Raw genomic sequence first — 19113 nt, forward strand, 5'->3', positions numbered from 1 at the left:
CTTGGGGTTGCTGTAATCATTGTTTACATGTGGCTCGCTTAAATACATTATAAAGAAAAATCAGGGGATTGAAGAATTAGGGCATGGGGGCTTGAGCTTCTTTAATCCACCCTCCTCGTTTTAGGACCGCTACTGAAATTGGGTTATGATAGCTTACCTATAGGTAACTCGCAATAGAGGGCCGAACATTTCATTAAATCGAATCGCGAGGGGAATTATCCGTGACTGCAAATTCTCAAGCGCTATCCGTAATTATTCACTCCCACCATTACTGATTTAATTGTAAGGATATGTTGATATGAGATTTGTTTTTCATCCATCAGAAAATTGTCGGAACATCACAGTGAAATATAATAAGCTCATCTTGTTCTTGTATTTAGCCAAAGATAGGAGATAGAGCCGGTATGGAATCAGAAGCATAGGTTTCCAGTTTTATGATCCTCATTATGGTCTTTTAAAATACCATGCTATTATATCTTCTGAAAATTTAGAAGTAGGCCCTCTCTTTGATTAGGTAATTTAATTGCACCCGTATATGGGCAATGCCTTTGGGGATGTTTTGTTTGTAGAATTATCTAATTTATATTTTTAATTATTTATTTATTTATTAATGAATATATGTATTTTTTTTAGTTATTTATTTACTCATATATTTTCCTATTTGTTTACACATTCATGAATGTATGTATTTATTTATTTATTATTCATTTTTTTATTTATCTATTGAAGATAATTCAGATTTTGCTTCAGCAAATATCATAATAGGTCCATATTATAAGATTAGCGCTAAAATATGTCTTTTTAGCCTCAATACATGCCCTTTCTTTTGAAGATTTGAGCAAGACAATTTCTGAAAAATGATCCATAATAATTTTACTGTAATTTGCTTACTTTTTTTCCTCAAGATTTGTCAGTGTGCGGGGGTGGGATGGCTGAGAAACAGAAATCCTTTCAAATCAGCTAAATTAATTATACAGGGATTCGTGTTTGAAACTATTGCCCGACTTTAGATGATATCAAAATTCTCGGGGGCTGCAGCCTGCCTCCTACGCATTATTTTTTATTTTGAGACGATAAAACTTCGGAAACTGCGTCTGCGGTGCTTTATAAAATACATCCACTCGCGTCCCCCCGACCTCTACGAACAATACTAAACATTCACAATGGCGGACGTTTTGGACATTCATGAAGCCGAAGAGGATGAAGAATTCCAGGTCGATGAGGAATCTGATCGTAAGTAATATATTGTCCAGATGTTCCTGGCATCGTTTTGTTGTACAGTAGTTATAATTTTTAAATTTAAAAGCCATTTTTAAAGGAAACTTAATACGTAGTTCACGTCGAAACTGAGATGATCGGTCCCATCTATGTGCTTCTGTGTATGTTCACGGACGAGTGAATGCCATGCTGCCGATTTAGCCTTAAAAAGTTTAAACGTGAAATATAATATTGATATCGCCTAGCCTTAATTGGCACCCATAATCCATAAACAGGAGTGATGTAAACAAAATATAAAAAGCGTTTGTAATCACTCGTAAAACTTGTCAAAGCATAATTTAAGATTGGTCAAGAAGTTAACAAAAAATTTAGCATTTCAATTTTTTGATTTTGATTCTGATGCAGTGATGCAGAAATGATACTGATATGATTACCTAACATGCTATTTTCATTAAAAAAACGCTGACCTCTTAGTTTTAGAGGATCAGTAGGGGCACTGATCCGAGAATAAGGATCGTTTTCCTAAACGTGGACAGACGCGTCTTAAAAAATAAGGAATAATCGTCTGGATTTTCGCAGACTTGGTACTTGGTTGGTTGGTCCTCCCAAATACTTGTCTGAGTTTTAACTGGAGGTGCGGATAGGGTGAATTAATTTGCAGATGGGGGGGGGGGGGTCATCAGGGCTTTTGTCAGCTCAGGACAATTCTTATTTCCGATACGCACGTTTGCGATGCAAAAAACAGATTCCGCGATGAGGCTCCTTGGTGCATTTCACATTGACTTTGCACAGAGACTTTCACGTTGTGAACGATAAATCATCAGGAAGACGGGCAACCCATAAAAGTAGACGGTGAACTAAGGATATTCTTCACGCGAAATCCGTTTTTCGCATTGCCAGCGCGCGGCATGGGAACCCTACACCTAAGAGTGCCGAGGAAAAAACACCTCTGCGAAAACATGTATGATCCTTATTTTTTTTAGGATGCAATTTGTCCGCGTTTATGAGGATATCCTCGTTCATGTGGACGATCCTCATTCTTGCCCAGCAAAAGTAAACGGTGAACTAAGGATATTCTTCACGCGGAATCCGTTTTTCGCATTGCCAGCGCGTGGCTTAGGAACCCTACACCGAAGAGTGCCGAGAAAAAAACACCTCTGCGAAAACATACATGCCAACTGTTCAGATTAAAGAGGAACATTCCTCTTTTTGGGAGAAGATAATTATCATTTTAATGCAGGTGTTCCTCTTCCTGTACAAATTTGTCTGTAGTATTGAATAGGAGAGTTAGGATTGTTCCTCTTTTTTTTGAAAATAGCATAATTTGTACAGATTTCTGATTTTCAAATGTTGGCATGTATGAACATGTATGATCCTTATTTTTTAGGATGCAATTTGTCCGCGTTTATGAGGATATCCTCGTTCATGCGGACGATCCTCATTCTTGCCCAGCGCCCCTACTGACGATGTACACAGAAATAGCTGTTTTCACATTGCCAATTCAATAGTTGGTTTACATTTGTTTTTGTTTTCATTTTGTGTAATTATCCCTTTTTTTTTTTTTTATTAATCTTGCAGAAAATATACAGAAGCTGAGGCAAAGTGTCAAGAAGAGGAAAGGGAGAGGATTCGGTGCTGGTGAGTACAATTAACAATCTGTTGGAAATATAGCATCATTTTCTTCAATGCACATTTTTAAATATTGATAATCTAGATTTAAATATTATTTTCTCTGTATAAAAGTGTTATTGTCAAAATATGAAATGTAGACCTGTATGCATTGAATGTATACCCTTAAGTACAGCTATGTTCTTTGTTAGTTTTAGAATAAAGTAAATTTCATTGAGTTATGTGAAAATATTGTTGAATTTCACATTATTTTTGTGAACGTATCTACAGAAGGAGGAATCCGTACAGCTGATGAGGAGTTCCAGGGTCTAGAGATTGATACCAGTGAATCAGGACCTCAGAGATGTAAGACAAAATTAAAGCTTCAAAATATTGTGACACATGCACAAACAACTCTCTTGTTTATTAGAAAATATTTATTAGACAATATTATTAGTATCTGTCTTTCTCTTTAGGAGCGCTACTCAAAATGTTGAATGGACAGCATATTATTATAGGTCCCCTAAATAGAAAAAACCTTTTGAGTTGTACGTTTTGTTACAAAATGACATTTTAGTAATTTTATGTGTGGTACTATATCACTATACAAGTCACATTGACATTAACAATTCAGTCAATTCAAATTGCCTATTGCTCATTACAACTTACAAAAATTCATAACTATCTTATTTTTTGTTCAACTTGTTCAACTCTGATTGTTCTGATTTCTTTTACATTAGTTTGCTTTTAGGATTAGATTCCCTTTGTGGCTCTTCTAAAAGGTCCCTTTTCCCCTTAATCCCACCCTCTTCCAACACCACTTCCAGTTAATATTCTGTGAGGTGTATTTTGAAGATCATCTACCAAGTACCAATTATCTTGTGTTCATCAGAAAAGCTTTATCAGGGAAGATTGCATTAGATTGATGTTGTACTGGCCAAGTTGTCAAGGTTGCTGGTTCCAAACAATTTTGTGCTAAAACAAAAGTGTGGTGATCACCAAAAAGTTAAACACTGAATTTGCCCTGCTCCAGCAGCTGCATGAATGATTTTGCAGTGAACCTCATGCCCAGGCTCTGTTGTTGGAACCAATTACCTGGGGCCTGTTACTCAAAACCGTCATAAGTCTAAGTTTGTGGACATCCCATAGAAACGTGTGTTAATTCTATAAAACATAGGTTGTCCACGAAGTTAGACTTTTGACAGTTTCGAGTAACATGCCCTTGAATGATTAGCTCAAATGACATTATTTCTTTGGTATTATATGTTTAAGTTGAGCCCTTTAGAATCCAAAAAATTATGAAGTGTTTTATGTTTGTTTGTATAAAGTTGTTATTGTTTATCATTTGTTGTAGCTGTAGAGGGCTGGATTTTATTTGTGACCGGGGTACATGAGGAGGCTACAGAGGAGGATGTAAGGGATAAGTTTGCTGATTATGGAGAGATAAAGAACACACATGTCAACCTCGACAGGAGAACAGGTTACCTCAAGGTTAGTAAATTATATTCAGTATTGAAACAAGTCACTAATGATGCTCCCCAGGAAGTGGAAAATGTGCATACATTGTGTTGCGGTTAAGCCTGAATCCAATGACCGGGGTAATAATATGTGCTGCACCTAGAAACAAGGTATTAGGCGCATTATAAATGTGAGCTATTAGTATTTCTAATACTGACGGCCTTAGACCAAAAATAAGGTTCAATAGACACGTTTTTAAAGATTAATGAAGAAATGATGGCTGAGCACAAGTTTAAGGTAAAACTTCTCACTAAGACTTTGCCAATAACTTTGATGATTATTGTAAGTGTTTGTCCTTTTTTATTTGGAAGATATTGGAGGTTTGGATTTAGGTTACTTTTTTGTTTTATTGTAGTTTTGTAGCAATTAGTTTCCTCTATGTTTCTTCAGAGAATTGGAAGAAACATGCTCAAACGTTTTTGCTTTCTCTCTTAGAGATGTTCTAGTGAAAAGTACATTTTGCAAATGATATATCTATTGTAACTGAATTTTCTAATATCTGAAGATATTTGGAGTGTTGAGAAAAATATAGGGTTGGACAAGATGTGGAATCATTTACTACCTTCAATTTCATCATTGCATGGCTGTTTCATAAAGAATCTGAAACTATATGTTTCGATTATCTAAACTATATCAGTACAATGAGAATGAGAATGAGAAATTATGTATATTCAAAGTGATTTAGAGAGTACAGCATTGTAGAGGTCTCTTGATCTAGTGGATATGTTGCTGGACTGTGAATCACATGGTTCGCTGTTCAAATCCAGCTGCAGCACTATTAAATGTCCTATGGCAAGATATTAATCTACATTTGCCACTCTCCTCTCAGGTTTGTAAATGGGTACCTGGTAGGCAGAAATTCATTAAATGCTTGAGCGCCTTATCATGGTGACTCAGCTAAAGCCTGGGTAATAATATGATTCCAGGGCTCTTAGGGAGAACAGTATTAATTTGATATTGATGAGGATACCCTGGGTAAACAAGACATACCGTACTATTATTGTTGTTATTATCATTGTTATAAATTGCTTTGTTTTAGGGTTATGTTCTGGTGGAGTTTGAAACCTTCAAGGAAGCACAGAAAGCCATGGATGCATTGAATGGTGAAGATATCTTGGGACAGACAATCAACGTTGACTGGGCCTTCGTCAGAGGACCACATGAAACCGGATCATCAAAGAAAAGGTATGTCCCTTGACGCATCGTGGTTCATCTTATCTGTGGCTATGTACAGGTCTCAAGAAAATTGCTACGTTTTCTATAAAAGGGGTTGATAGTTGTAGAGTATAATATGCAACATGAAAAGATTGTAAATTGATTCCAAGTTTGACGAAATCAAAATTCCCGGACGAGACACAAAAATATTGAAGGCATCTATCTCTAAATACATGTGGAACAATATAAGAACATGTTCTACCAGAACAAAGATTATAAGCAGTCTCTTACATTATTTCTTCATTATCTCTAGAGTCGATAAAATAGGGTATGAAAAATGGCCGTCAGATTATCTTTACTAGTAGTGATTGTTTAATTGTCCAGATATTGTATTGTTTCTCTAGACTGAACAATAAACCATTGATAATTATTTTGTTCACTTCTCTAATATAATCAAATGTTTCTGTTATTTCCATCTCTTTGTAAACAGAAGTGGGAGAAGGCGCTAACATCTGTAATGAAGCATAGGAGGATCTCTTGGAAATTCTTGTGAACCCCTTAACTTGTTTACCTGGTGTAAAGAAACAAGTCATTACATCAGCGTTTTTGTAAATGGTTGTGAGCAATCAAAATTTGGTCAAATTCTTTGACAGTTCTAAACATGGTTCTTCTAATAGATTAGAGCAAGTCCAAGATATTCTGGTCATCTACTCCACATGTATCAAGAAAATGAACACAAACTCACATTGCAAGCATTGTTTTGTTATTTGGCCTGCTTCAAGCCCCACTAGGGCTGCTGTAGTAAACAAAAATTGAAGATCTTTGTTAAACATGAGGGACAAATTACTATAGACTTGTTCAAAAGAGTTTCATTACATAATGATCACAAAACACTCACCAACTTATTTATAAAACTGTGTTTCAGTTAACATTGGCACAAGTTCAAAGGACATTTGAATATTTAAAATCAGTCATCCTTAACTTCACTTTCAAGCTTTTAAAAGGAGAGGGAAACCATTTGATCCGAGATTCGTTCAGTGGTAATCTTCAATCTTGAGAGATTTAATGAGCATGTATGAGTGAAGTTATGATTAACTGCTACAAATCTCACTCATGCTACAGTCCCAGGTAAAAATATACAAATATGTCCTGTAATGATGTAGACACACAAGAAATATATTCAAAAGCTGTCATATTTTGACCAGATCTGTAGTATTGAAAATGTTGAATTCCAAAATAACATCTGATATTTGGAATACATGTCATGTTACCTGTATATAGCTGTATGCTTAGTTAAGTACATGTATGTCACAATAATTAGGTTTGCCTTGTGTACATAATTGTTAAGTTTTTTAAAATTCCACTATAGGTTGTATTTTGTTGACTCTCTCATTTTTGATGTAATGTTTTATTCAGGTTAATTATGTTGTTCATCATGTACTTTAAGTATCAACATTACTACAAATATTATGGGTCTGAACAGTTAATGCCTGTGCACAACTTTGAAATCATGACCACCCTGTTTATAACAACAATTTCCAAATTTGCCTCAGCTAAGTTAACTTCAGCACCCACAAAAAAACTATTGTCCTGAAAATTTTCATCAATACATATTTTTGAAGCAACATGTACAAACTTTTGTTTCTTTTTTATGAGATACAAATTTGGTAATGAAGGGATGATGACTGTTGGGGGACAGTGGCCTTATAACTGGGAGTATCCCATGTTTGAACAAAAAAGGGCCCTTTGGTATTAGACATTCTTCCTCTTCTTTACCTGGGATAGGACCTAGCAGTCAATGTCGGTCCACCTATTTGAAGCAGTAACGTTTGTTTTCTTAGCTGTCATGTGCAATAAGAATCGGCATCAAGGGCACTATGTTTACTATTCTGGCCATATATGACTTTCCTGTTTGAAAATTGTACAAGTCAAATTGTGAAGCATATTCAAACATTTTAATATATTTAGACATTTCTTCCAAACTCTACTGTTGATAGTTGGGATGGATATTGGCCCAAACTCAGTTGACTTCATTTCATTCCTGTTCAGTTTATCAAGGGACTGTAGCTGAAGGGTAACATTGATGAAGAAAAAAAAGTGAAATGCAAACAAAGTGCACATTTCGGTTTGCAATGTTTATGAAGTAAGGTGTTCAAACTATTTTATGTATTACATTCAAAGTAAGAAATAAAAGCAACAAACAATTCCTTTTTTTTGGAAAGTAGAAGTGTTGAAAATGTTTTTTTATGCCCTTTTGAGTTTTTACATTCATTATTTCATTTCAGTGTGTGTTACTGAGAGAGAGATTGTTAGTGAAGTTAGTGTACATGATCTGTGACATATGCAAGATGCAGGTCTAAATTCTTTCAGAACTTCTTGTGTATGGGTGATAATTTACAGGAAACAAAAAGTAGGCAAAGAACAGGAATATATGTATTGTCATTGCAGGGTCCAATTTTCAGCCTATATTTTCTTGAAACTCAAAATACCTCTTGCATCAAATAACTTATTGATTTTGATACAAAATAGTTGGACCCCTCCCTTCTCCCCATTATTTTTTTCAAAATTACACTAATTCTGACCTGAAGATGATAGGAGCTCTGTAAGGTGAAATATATACTATGCAGAGTCTAGAAAAAGAGAACATTGAAAAAGTGGAATGAGTGAGAGAGGGAGGAGAAGAAAAAAAAGGGGAGAGAAAGAGAGGAGGATACCATTTGGTTTGTGGATGTTTTAGTGACAAGAGAGAAGGGGATGAAGAGTGAAATTCAAAGAGATGTGAAAGCAAGTTAATAATGTTCAATTTGTGTATTCTTGTTGAATGTAATACAAAAATTAAATTTTGTAATGGAATATATCACCATTAATCTTGTTGATCAACATCCATGTGATTTATTTAGGGCATCGGGCTGAGGTTTAGATTCATGAATAAATGAATGCAAGGTTTCTCCCTTTGTATTGACTACTACAGTGCACCAAGGCATATTGTTCGTTGATGGAACTATGATGATGATAAAAGTATTCCAATTAATGAAAATCAGAAGGAAAAAAAAATCCACTTCCAAAATGTATCCCATTTACTTCTTCAAATCTCTTTCTGTTCGTCTCATTCACTATACTCTCACTCAACCTGCACCTATCCCATTGTCTCTCTCTCTCTCCCTTTCTCCACACCTTCTTCAGCCCAAGTCCCCTCCCACCTCTGTATTCGCCCATTTTCTATTACATATATTTTTTCTCAGTCTTCTTGTTTCTTTTCTAAATGTTATGCTTTAAGGCTCTAAGCAGCAAACTGTCCTTTTCTTCACTCTATTTCAAATATATATTCTTCCTTCCTATTTCTCCCTCACTCTCCTCTTTTCTTTCAAACTTTCAAACAAATAAAATCAAAATTCTCTGACTGTTTTTGTCCAAAGCACATTTTATTCTGTATTTATAACTGGTACAAAATTTAAACTTTCTTAGTTAAGTTTCTTTTATGAAATAAAAATAGAGACTCATCTTAAAACATAATGACAAATAAACCGATATATACAAAATAATCTGATAAACAATTTTTGTCATAGATGAAGTGTCAACCATATGCAGAAATTAGGGTTAAGTTGCTTCAATAAACTAAAGTAAGGACTCATCTTAAAAAATTATGACATAATTTGACATATATATATATATATAAAATAGTCTAGCGTACAAGTTGTGTTTCAGTTCAGTTGCTTTAAAGAAATAAAAATATAGACTCATCTTAAAATACTATGACATAAACTTTGATATATAAAAAATAATCTTATAAACAATTCATGACATAGATAAAGTGTCAACCATATTCAGAAATTAGCTTTAATTTGCTTTGATAAAAATAAAATTAGGGACTCATCTTAAAACATAATGACATATACTTTAATATATATATATATATATATCGTCCTTGTTTTCACGAAGTGACGGTAGCGAGGAAAATCGTAATGCAAAGTGAATGCAATTTTTTTTCACTACCGTCACTTCGTGAAAACAGCGACGATATTTATAAAATAATCCAACATACAAGTTGCGACATAAATGAAGTGTCAGCCATATGAAGACATCAGAACAAAATAACTGAACAATTTTTTTGCAATTTTTTTGCAACACATACACGAGCTTGACTCTTTAAAGGTCTCATGATACATGAAATAGGGTGATTTGAATGAAACTCTCTAATGCTCCTGTGTGAAAAGTATGCATTTCCTTGTATAATTGATGTAGCAAGGCAAAAGAGCATAACTCGAAATTTTGGCATTTTTGATAAGAACATTTCCCGAGTAACTTGAATACGCTCTTTCCAAAAGCAAAACAGGGACCAGACACATGTCGTCTTCTATGCAGATAAGCCAAAATAAAAACTGGCTCTTGTTCTCAGCATTTTCACGACTCATTAATGATTCAACAACAGCCACTGAAGTCATCACAATGAACTATCTGGAACCCGGCCACACCTTTATGGCTGCAGATTCCACCCACTGCTGCAATACAGAATAAACTCAACAAGCAAGCGGCTGTGTAATATGACTTTGAGGACCTCACACTTCTAGTTGCAACTTCACGTCAGAACATCAAATGTACCACTCTCAGTCACACCGACAAGCGTGTGTATTAGAATAATGCGAAGAAGGTTGCTACAACATTGAGACAACTCAAAGTCGTAGAAATCAGGAGGGGCTCTACAAGTATGTTCACGAAGCGCTCTTTCTCTGATAACTTCCGGGAAGAGAAGTTCTTGAAAAAGAAGGAGGAAGCAGACATCATAGCCTTAACCGCTGAAGGCAAGAGGGTAGCTGGAAGAACTTCTGAAAGAAATGAACCCTAAATTCCATAATTTGGAGAAAGATCAGTGTGGGATTTGCGAGTCATACTACCATGGAACACAAAACCAAAGGGAAGACCTAGAAGATCGATATCAAGCTCATATCAAAGAGGATAAAGCAATATGAGAAATTAAAACTTATGCAAAGGAGGGTGCCGGTCGAGAAAAGACTTTCAATGCAGCTGTGTTTGATCTACTGCCAAAATCTACACGTTCTGAGTTGTTCTACAAACGAAGGCTTGCTAATTATAATTTCACAATGTATGAAGATGGGATCTGCTCCTTGTCACATGAAGGGCAGACAAAGCGAGGGTCCTGTGAAATTGCATCGTGCCTTTACCACAACTTGAACAAGCTGGATGAAAGAGGCATTACGGAAGTAAAGTTGTTTGCTGTCCCCGACAAAACAAAAACTATCGAGAAGGCAAGATCTGTCCAAACTATCAGGCTGCACTTCTTTGAAGTTGGACATGGCCAGTCAGAGGGTGATGCCATGCATAGCGTTATTGAAAGAACTATGCGGCAAGTTGGGGAGATCATATTGCCAGCCCAGTTGACAAGTATCTGTCGGATGGCTAGAATTCACCCTCGCCCATACAAGGTAAATCCTGTTAAGACAAGGGATGTTAACGACTGGAAGTCATACAGTCAGGAGAAAAGAATTCTTCGGACTCAATCAACCGAAGGATATCAGACTATTGATTGGACTCTGCGGCAAGCTGGGGAGATAATATTGCGGGGATACCGATTGCCCACACCTGCTAACGAAAGGAGACAAAGTCGATGATTTTTCACCCAAATTGCGCCTCGAAATGTCTTCAGGAAATAAAAGCGAATTCCAACTCTAAGGAACAATTACGTGTACATCGTGAGATGTTGCTCTGCTATTTTCCTTGTTAGAACCTGCTTTCATTGTGTACGAGACATGTTATACTGTGACTGTAATACTCCACTGGATGTCTGGAGAAATGTTCAATTGATTCTTCTGACTTTTATACTGTGAATTCATCGTTTCTTGCCTTGATCTACCAGCTTTTTTAAAACTGCTTATGGAGTTATACCTTTTCTTCCACAGGTCTGTACGTTCGCAATTTATAGCGACGATAAGTATTTACCACAGTAACCCTCTTCATTCTGCGTATAAGCTGCCTGTTGTTTCGAAGGGACTCACTTTGATGTGCGCGATATATTGGTCTTCATCCGTGAATGGGTTTTTCAATCTTCCCTCCATCGATGCACCATTCAATCTGGACTGGATTACAAACGCACTTTGGTGGATTGGGCCAATTTCCTTTGCGACCTGTGTCGGAATTTGTAGACGGCCTTTATTATGGAGGCACAAAAATGTTTCGTGGAGAGGTGGAAATCAACGGAAGTTTGTTCGGCTGTCGGTGTAATTATCATAGAGGGGACCCAAGAGGGGGTTCAAAAGTGTGGATCTTAGGAATGGTGGAGAGGGCCACAAAACGCATCATCCTCTACCCAGTCGACAAGAGAGATGAGGCTACCCTCATTCCTCTCATCGAGTGGCACGCGAAGAAAGGTACGATATACACCGACGGGTGGAGAGCCTATTCCACTTTGAATGAGAGGGGTTATCCACATTTCTCTGTGGAGCACAGACAGAGACACACAGAGAGCTAGCGACGGGGGAGGAGAAGATAGTGCACACAAACACAATACAGGGTAAATCTTAACGAAACAAATGGAAACCATGGAACTCAAAAGCAAAGGGAAGACCTAGAAGATTGATATCAAGCTCATATTAAAGAGAAGAAAGCAGTACGAGAGATGAAATCTAATGTAAAGGAGCATGCCCGTCGAGAGAAGACTCTTAATGCAGCCGTGTTTGATCTACATCAGGTTAGCTACCTGCCAAAATCTTCACGTTCTGGGCTGCTTTTAATACAAACTACAGCTTGCTATTCATAATTTCACAATGTATGATTCAGGCACCAAAGTCTAAAGATGGGATCTGCTACTTGTTACATGAAGGGCAAACAAAGCGAGAGTCCTGTGAAATTGCATCGCGCCTTCACCAATACCTGAGCAAGCTGGATAAAAGGGGCATTACGGAAGAAAACTTGTTTCCCATACCGATGGCTGTCCCGGACAAAACGAAAACTCTTTCCTTCCAGCTATGATGCAAGCATTCATAGAGAAGGCGAGATCTGTCCAAGCCATCACGCTACACTTCTTTGAAGTCAGACACGGGCAGTCAGAAGGTGATACGATGCATAGCGTCATTGAAAGAACTATGCAGCAAGTTGGGGAAATCATATTGCCACCCCAGTTGACAAGTATCTGTCGGATGGCTAGAATTCACCCTCGCCCATACAAGGTGAAACCTGTTATTAAGACAGGGGACCGAGAGTCATACAGTCAGAAGAGAGGAATTCTTCAGATTCAAATGTGCTATAAATTTCTAATTTTATTTTTCAAGTTATTCTCTCTCTTGAAAAGAAGAAAAGAAAATGTCCACGTTTTAAATACAATCTTCCATGTGAAGATTTGCTTGTTCAGGAAATCTGATTCTTCTTTCTTGTTTCTATTTGAGTAAATTATTTAGGTATGCTGACTACAGACAGCTGGCAGTAAACATCTTTTGCGACGTTGGGGGAGAAGAACTGTGCCAAGTGGAGGCCCTCTTCGTTCTGCAGGATGGAGGGGAAAGCCTGCATACTAGAGTTGCAGGTTTTAGAGAGATGTTGTTCAGGATCTGTGGAGTAGATACTCAAGCAGAGCCACCAAAGCCCCCATTGAAAGTCAGTGCTCAGTGGAGGCGGATGTGTGCAGCTTCCGTTGGGAAATCAACAGAAAGAAATGTTACCACAGCATTCTCTAAATCACAGGGGTTGATAGTGAGGAGAGCATGCAGGGGTGGGCATTTTTAGACGCTACAAAGACAGTAGTCAACAATTTGTACTTCAGGTGTATTGAAATTCCTGCTTTTTGTTATCCTTATAGGAATGGACTTCAAGAAATCTTTGCCATGATCATTCCTGAAATTGGTGAAGGCAGCAAAAGTCTAGAGCGTAAGCCACACCAGGCATAGCCTATTTGATATGCGTTGGACTTTATGGCAAGCGTACTAATCGCGTTATGGATAACAATTACAGGATAACAATTTCTGCTTTGGTATTCGGTCAAAGGGGATAACAATTTCTGGTTTGGCATTTGGTCAAAGGGGAAAATCCTGCTGTATGCGCTGGTATACGCGTTTAGGGGTATTTTTCTAGCCCTCAGGGCCAGACCGGGGGTAAAAATTGGCCATTGGCGAGACTACGAACACCTCATACCAATTACCATGCCTTCAACTAGAAATCAAGAGATTTATCTTTTATGGAAAGACATACAGGACATTATTTGGGATGCTAGGCGGCCAGTGCTAATTCAAAGACATTTTTATAGTAAAAACCTGAAGCATTGGTCACTGCATTTGAGTGTTTATGAATGGATTGAATCCACTCCTATTTATGGAATTGACGGATTTGTAGGGACAGAGCTAGTGTTCGGCACTTTGAAGCCCTCTTTAGACTTTCTGAAGGTTGGAGAAATTACAGACTTTATGCTTGGAACAATTCTACAGGACGTTGAAAACATTTAGATGGGCGACCCTCGGTATTACTAATGATGAGGTAAGTGAATTAAACTTAACACCCCCGTAATATAATAGATATGTCTAGATCTAGCTGTAGGCTCAATCTTTAAATGACCAATGAGCGAATCGTAATTTCATATAATGCAAATTAAATGTCAATGATGAAAACTTTCCTCCAATTAGCTATTGACAGCCAACAGGTAGGTCAGCTAATTTTACAACACATGGCCTTGAAGTGAATTATTTGTGATCCGGCACCCCACAGTCACTAGACTTCACATTCTCTGCCAAACATGTCGTGGAGTAGGAAGCTGCACCAACCGACTACGGGGGATTTTTCGCATTGGCGAATTCCTTTTGAATTCTTTCGACTACTAGATAGAGAGGATGCAAAGCTGTACAAGTGGCTCGTACATAACCGCCTCATCGCTTCGGCAATGAACTGCGAAGTATGCACACGACCTTGCAAAAGTGTTGCAAACAGTTCCAAGAAAGGTGTCAGGATATGGAGATGCAAGGGGTCCGTCACTTGGAGGCATGAAAAGACGTACTCGGTTCACAAACATTCCATTTTCCAAGGGACACACTTTGATGTACGCGAGATATTAGTCTTTATCCGTGAATGGGTTTTGCAATCTTCCCTCCAACAATGCGCCATTCAATCTGGACTCGACTACAAGCGCACTTCAGTGGATTGGGCCAATTTCCTTCGCGACCTGTGTCGGAATTTGTTGACGGCCTTTATTATTGAGGCACAGAGATGTTGATACCATAGAGGAGACCCAAGAGGAGGTTCGAAAGTGTGGATCCAAGGAATGGTGGAGAGGGCCACAAAACGCATCATCCTCTACCCAGTAGATAAGAGAGATGAGGCTACCCTCATTCCTCTTATCAAGAGGCACCTAGAGAAAGGCACCACGATATACACCGACGGGTGGAGTGCCTATTCCTCATTGAATGAGCGGGGTTATCGCCATTTCTCTGTGGAGCACAGACAGAGACACAGAGAGCTATAGCGACAGGGGGAGGAGAAGATAGAGCACACAAATGCAAAAGAGGGTAGCTGGAAGAAAAACTGAAAGAAATGAACCCCAGATTCCATAATTTGAAGAAAGATCAGCGTGGGATTTGCGAGTCGTACTACCATGGAACTCCAAAGGGAAGATCATATTAAAGAGGAGAAAGCAGTACGAGAGATTAAATCTAATGCAAAGGAGTGTGCCAGTCGAGAGAAGACTCTCAATGCAGCCGTGTTTGATCTACAGCAGGTGAACTACCTGCCAAAACTTTCACGTTCTAAGCTGTTTTACAAACAAAGGCTTGCTAATTATAATTTCACAATGTATGATTCAGGCAGCAAAGATGGGATCTCCTACTTATCACATGAAGGGCAGACAAAGCGGGGTCCTGTAAAATTGCATCGTGCCTTCACCACTGGAAATCCAAAGGTGGAAGCGGCTTGGTCGATTGATGGAAGAGTCATGGCTGCCCTCAAGACCAACGAAGAGGGGGTTCAAGTCAAAAAACTTTTCTCATCTTTGCAGCAAGCTGCGACTTTGTAACTCTTTATTTTTCTTTTTACTTCCAAGTGCCTCTCCTAGAGGTTTGCATTTTTACCCGTGCGTTATCTAACGTTCTTTACACCTTTTGTTTTCCCTCTTACATTTATATTCTCTCTGTGTATTACGTCTTGTTTTCTTTATACATCTTTCTTTTTCCCTTTTTATGCCTTATTTCTCTTTCACTTTTTACTATGTGCACTTGCACTTTTTTTTATCAATATACTCTGTACATCTCTATATATTTTTATGTTCATGTCGTTCTGAGTGTGTCTGTGTGTGTGTTCTTGTATGTGAATGAATGTGATGGCTATCCGCAAACTGCTTTGTTTTATCTCTCTGTTTTGGTATTTGATATTTTTTATTACCGCTTCAGATCTGTTGTTTTTATATACTGTTTACATCTAATCTTTCCTCATGGATGATGATTTTGAAGATATTAATGATGCTGTTGTTAATGAGTGTAGCTATATCAACTGCAGCGATTTCCAGTTTAATGGCGATAAAAAACTTTCTCTGATGCATATTAACTCCAGAAGTCTTTTTAAAAACTTTGATGATCTGGTAGTATTACTATCCTGTATAGAACATAATTTCTCTGTTATTGGTATTTCAGAAACCTGGTTCAAACCATCTACAGATGTAGCTATGTTTGATATTCCAGGATATTCATTTGTTCAAGTCTGTCGATCAAATAAGAAAGGTGGTGGAGTAGCATGTTATGTCCGAGACGGGCTTGATTACAAGATACGTAATGATCTATCTATGGCTAATGCTTATTATGAATGTGTATTTTTAGAAATTAGTATTGCAAACAAAAAGTCGATTGTCGGATGCATTTATAGAGCACCTGGTAATGACATTAGATCATTTATTGATGGCTTTGATCATGAAATGCAAATACTGAGTAAAGAAAGGAATGACATTTATATTATGGGTGACTTTAATATCAATTTGTTAAATGTTGATGTAGATGAAAAGGTAAAAGATTTTGTTGACTTTATGTTTTCGTTTGGGTTGCTTTCCCTAATCACTAAACCGACTCGTATCACGTCATCTTCAGCAACCTTAATCGATAATATATTTACAAACTGTGTTCAAGACCATTTCTATTCTGGAATATTCTGTTCTGATTTCTCTGATCACATGCCAATTTGTAGCATTAACAAAGGCAATGCAGTCACTACAGGAAAGGTACACAATAAATTATTTAGACGTGTGATTACTGATGAAAGAATGAATAATTTCCAACGCGATCTTCTTCAAGTTGATTGGTCTAGTTTATAAAGCTTGTTTGATGCAAATGTTTCTTATGACTATTTTAGTGATATTTTTTCCAACTTATATAATTTACATTTCCCTTTAGTTGAATTGAGTGTGAAGAAGAAATGCAGGACACCATGGATTACTCCAAGTCTTCTGAAATCTATTAATCAGAAACATAAGCTTTATCATACATATATTAAGAACCAAAATGAGATTAATCGGAAAAGTTATGTTGACTATAAAAACTTGTTGACAAACCTTGTTCGTCAAAGTAAGAAGGATTATTATGATAATATTTTTCGAACTACTCAGAATGATATTAGAAAGACTTGGTCTCATATTAATGGTTTGCTTGGGAGGGGGAAGAAGACGCCACTTCCAAATGATATGTATCATAATGATTTACTGTTAAAATCAGACTTACAAAAAGCAAAATATTTTAATGAATATTTCATTGATTTGCCCTCTAAAATAAACAAGGAAATTCCTCCTGTCCAAACATCATACAAAACAATTTTTGTCAGTGCAGAATCACTCCTCGTCCTTGTACTTTAGACCAACGTCTGTTCATGAAATTTCTAACTTTGTTTTAACTCTAAAACCATCCAAGGCATGCGGTTCTGACGACATTTCCCCAAAAGTCATTAAAACTTGTATTCAATGCATTGTTGAACCCTTGTGTGATATTTTTAATAAGTCCTTGTTTCAGGGTATTGTCCCAAACAAATTGAAAATAGCTAAAGTAATCCCTGTATTCAAGAAGAATGATCGTAAGAACATTGAGAATTATAGACCAATTGCTTTGTTACCCATATTTTCAAAAATTCTAGAGAAAATAGTGTATAAAAGGTTGGATGACTTCCTTCGACTTCATGATATTCTGATCCCACAACAATTTGGCTTTCGAAAGAATTGCTCTACAAGTATGGGAGTCTTGAATTTGGTAAACACTATTATAAATGCAATTGATGCTGGGAAGTTTTGTCTTGGTGTGTTTTTGGATTTATCGAAAGCATTCAACACTATTGATCATGATATATTATTAAGCAAGCTTGAGCATTATGGCATTCGTGGGATAGCTTTGAAATGGTTTAAAAATTACTTACATAATCGATTACAGTATGTAGTGGTTAATGGAGTTAAATCACAATCTAGGAAGGTAAAATATGGCGTACCCCAAGGCTCAGTCCTGGGCCCCTTATTGTTCTTGATTTATATTAATGATATTATAAACTCATCTCAGTTGTTTACTTATTCACTTTTTGCTGATGATACTTGCTTGCTCTCTCACCACAAAGACATGCATAATCTGATTTTGTCTGCAAATAATGAAGTTCACAATATATTTAAGTGGTTTTGTTGCAACAAACTTTTGTTAAATGCTAGTAAGACTCAATATGTTGTTTTTAGATCAAGGGGCAAAAGAATCCCAGATAATATTGACCCCCTGACAATAGGTGGTCATCTGATCAACCGGAGTCAAAATGTAAGGTTTCTTGGAGTTACAGTTGATGATCATTAACTTGGAAAGATCACCTCAGCAATGTTTGTACCAAGGTCTCGAGGAGTGTTGGTGTGATTTTTAAGTTACGCTTTTTTTTTACCAGAGCAAACTTTAGTAACTCTTTATAATGCTATCATTATGCCTCACTTAACTTATTGTAATGTTGCATGGGGAAATACGTATAGGAGCCATATAAACAAGTTAATAGTCCTTCAGAAGAAAGCTATCAGGCTCATTACAAATTCAAATTACAGAAGTCCAAGTAATCCTTTATTTGTGCAACTTCAGATGTTGCCTCTTGATGAATTAGTCTCCATGAATTGTTTGATATTCATGTACAAATCTCAATCTGCTCAAAATAATTCATTTTTAAAAGATGCGTTTATTGTTAATTCGACTGTCCATTCGTACAACACACCTCAGAGAAATCTTATCCATCAGCCGTTTGCGAGAACACAAACTGCTTCGAACTCTTTTGTAATTAATTGTATCAAAGAATGGAATAAGTTGCCACAAAACATCAGATCCAGTCCAACACTACCTATGTTTAAACATACATGTCGAGAATATCTTTTTGAGAGATTACAAAATATGTTAAAGTAAATCCTGGAAAGCCATGTGTGTATGTGTGTGTGTGGGTGTGTCTGTGTGTGTGTGCGTGCGTCTGTAAAAGGGTTTAACCGAGGACGCACTGACAAAATATAACCTTCTAACCGCGGACCTACCTTCTATGGGGGACGGTCCTCGTTTCCAAATAAGAGTTAATTATGCTTTCTCTCATGCCAGAGAGGGCGCTCTATAATTATGAGAGCAAACGAGCGATCGTCCGCAGTTGTACGTGAAT

The 19113-nt window shown here is 37.1% G+C and overlaps 1 protein-coding gene across 1 annotated transcript; it reads left to right on the forward strand.

Moving 5' to 3' along the window:
• Positions 1 to 1142: 1142 nt before the first annotated feature.
• LOC582486 (RNA-binding protein 8A) lies at positions 1143 to 7723 on the forward strand. The gene is made up of 6 exons (XM_782434.5): positions 1143 to 1233; positions 2797 to 2856; positions 3118 to 3192; positions 4181 to 4317; positions 5384 to 5529; positions 5990 to 7723. The coding sequence occupies exons 1-6, from the start codon at positions 1164 to 1166 to the stop codon at positions 6006 to 6008; spliced, it is 507 nt and encodes a 168-aa protein (XP_787527.3). The 5' UTR covers positions 1143 to 1163; the 3' UTR covers positions 6009 to 7723.
• The last annotated feature ends 11390 nt before the right edge of the window (positions 7724 to 19113 follow it).

This window comes from Strongylocentrotus purpuratus, unplaced genomic scaffold (genome assembly GCF_000002235.5).
Source record: "Strongylocentrotus purpuratus isolate Spur 01 unplaced genomic scaffold, Spur_5.0 spur5_scaffold_9, whole genome shotgun sequence".
NCBI classification, from domain to species: domain Eukaryota; kingdom Metazoa; phylum Echinodermata; class Echinoidea; order Camarodonta; family Strongylocentrotidae; genus Strongylocentrotus; species Strongylocentrotus purpuratus.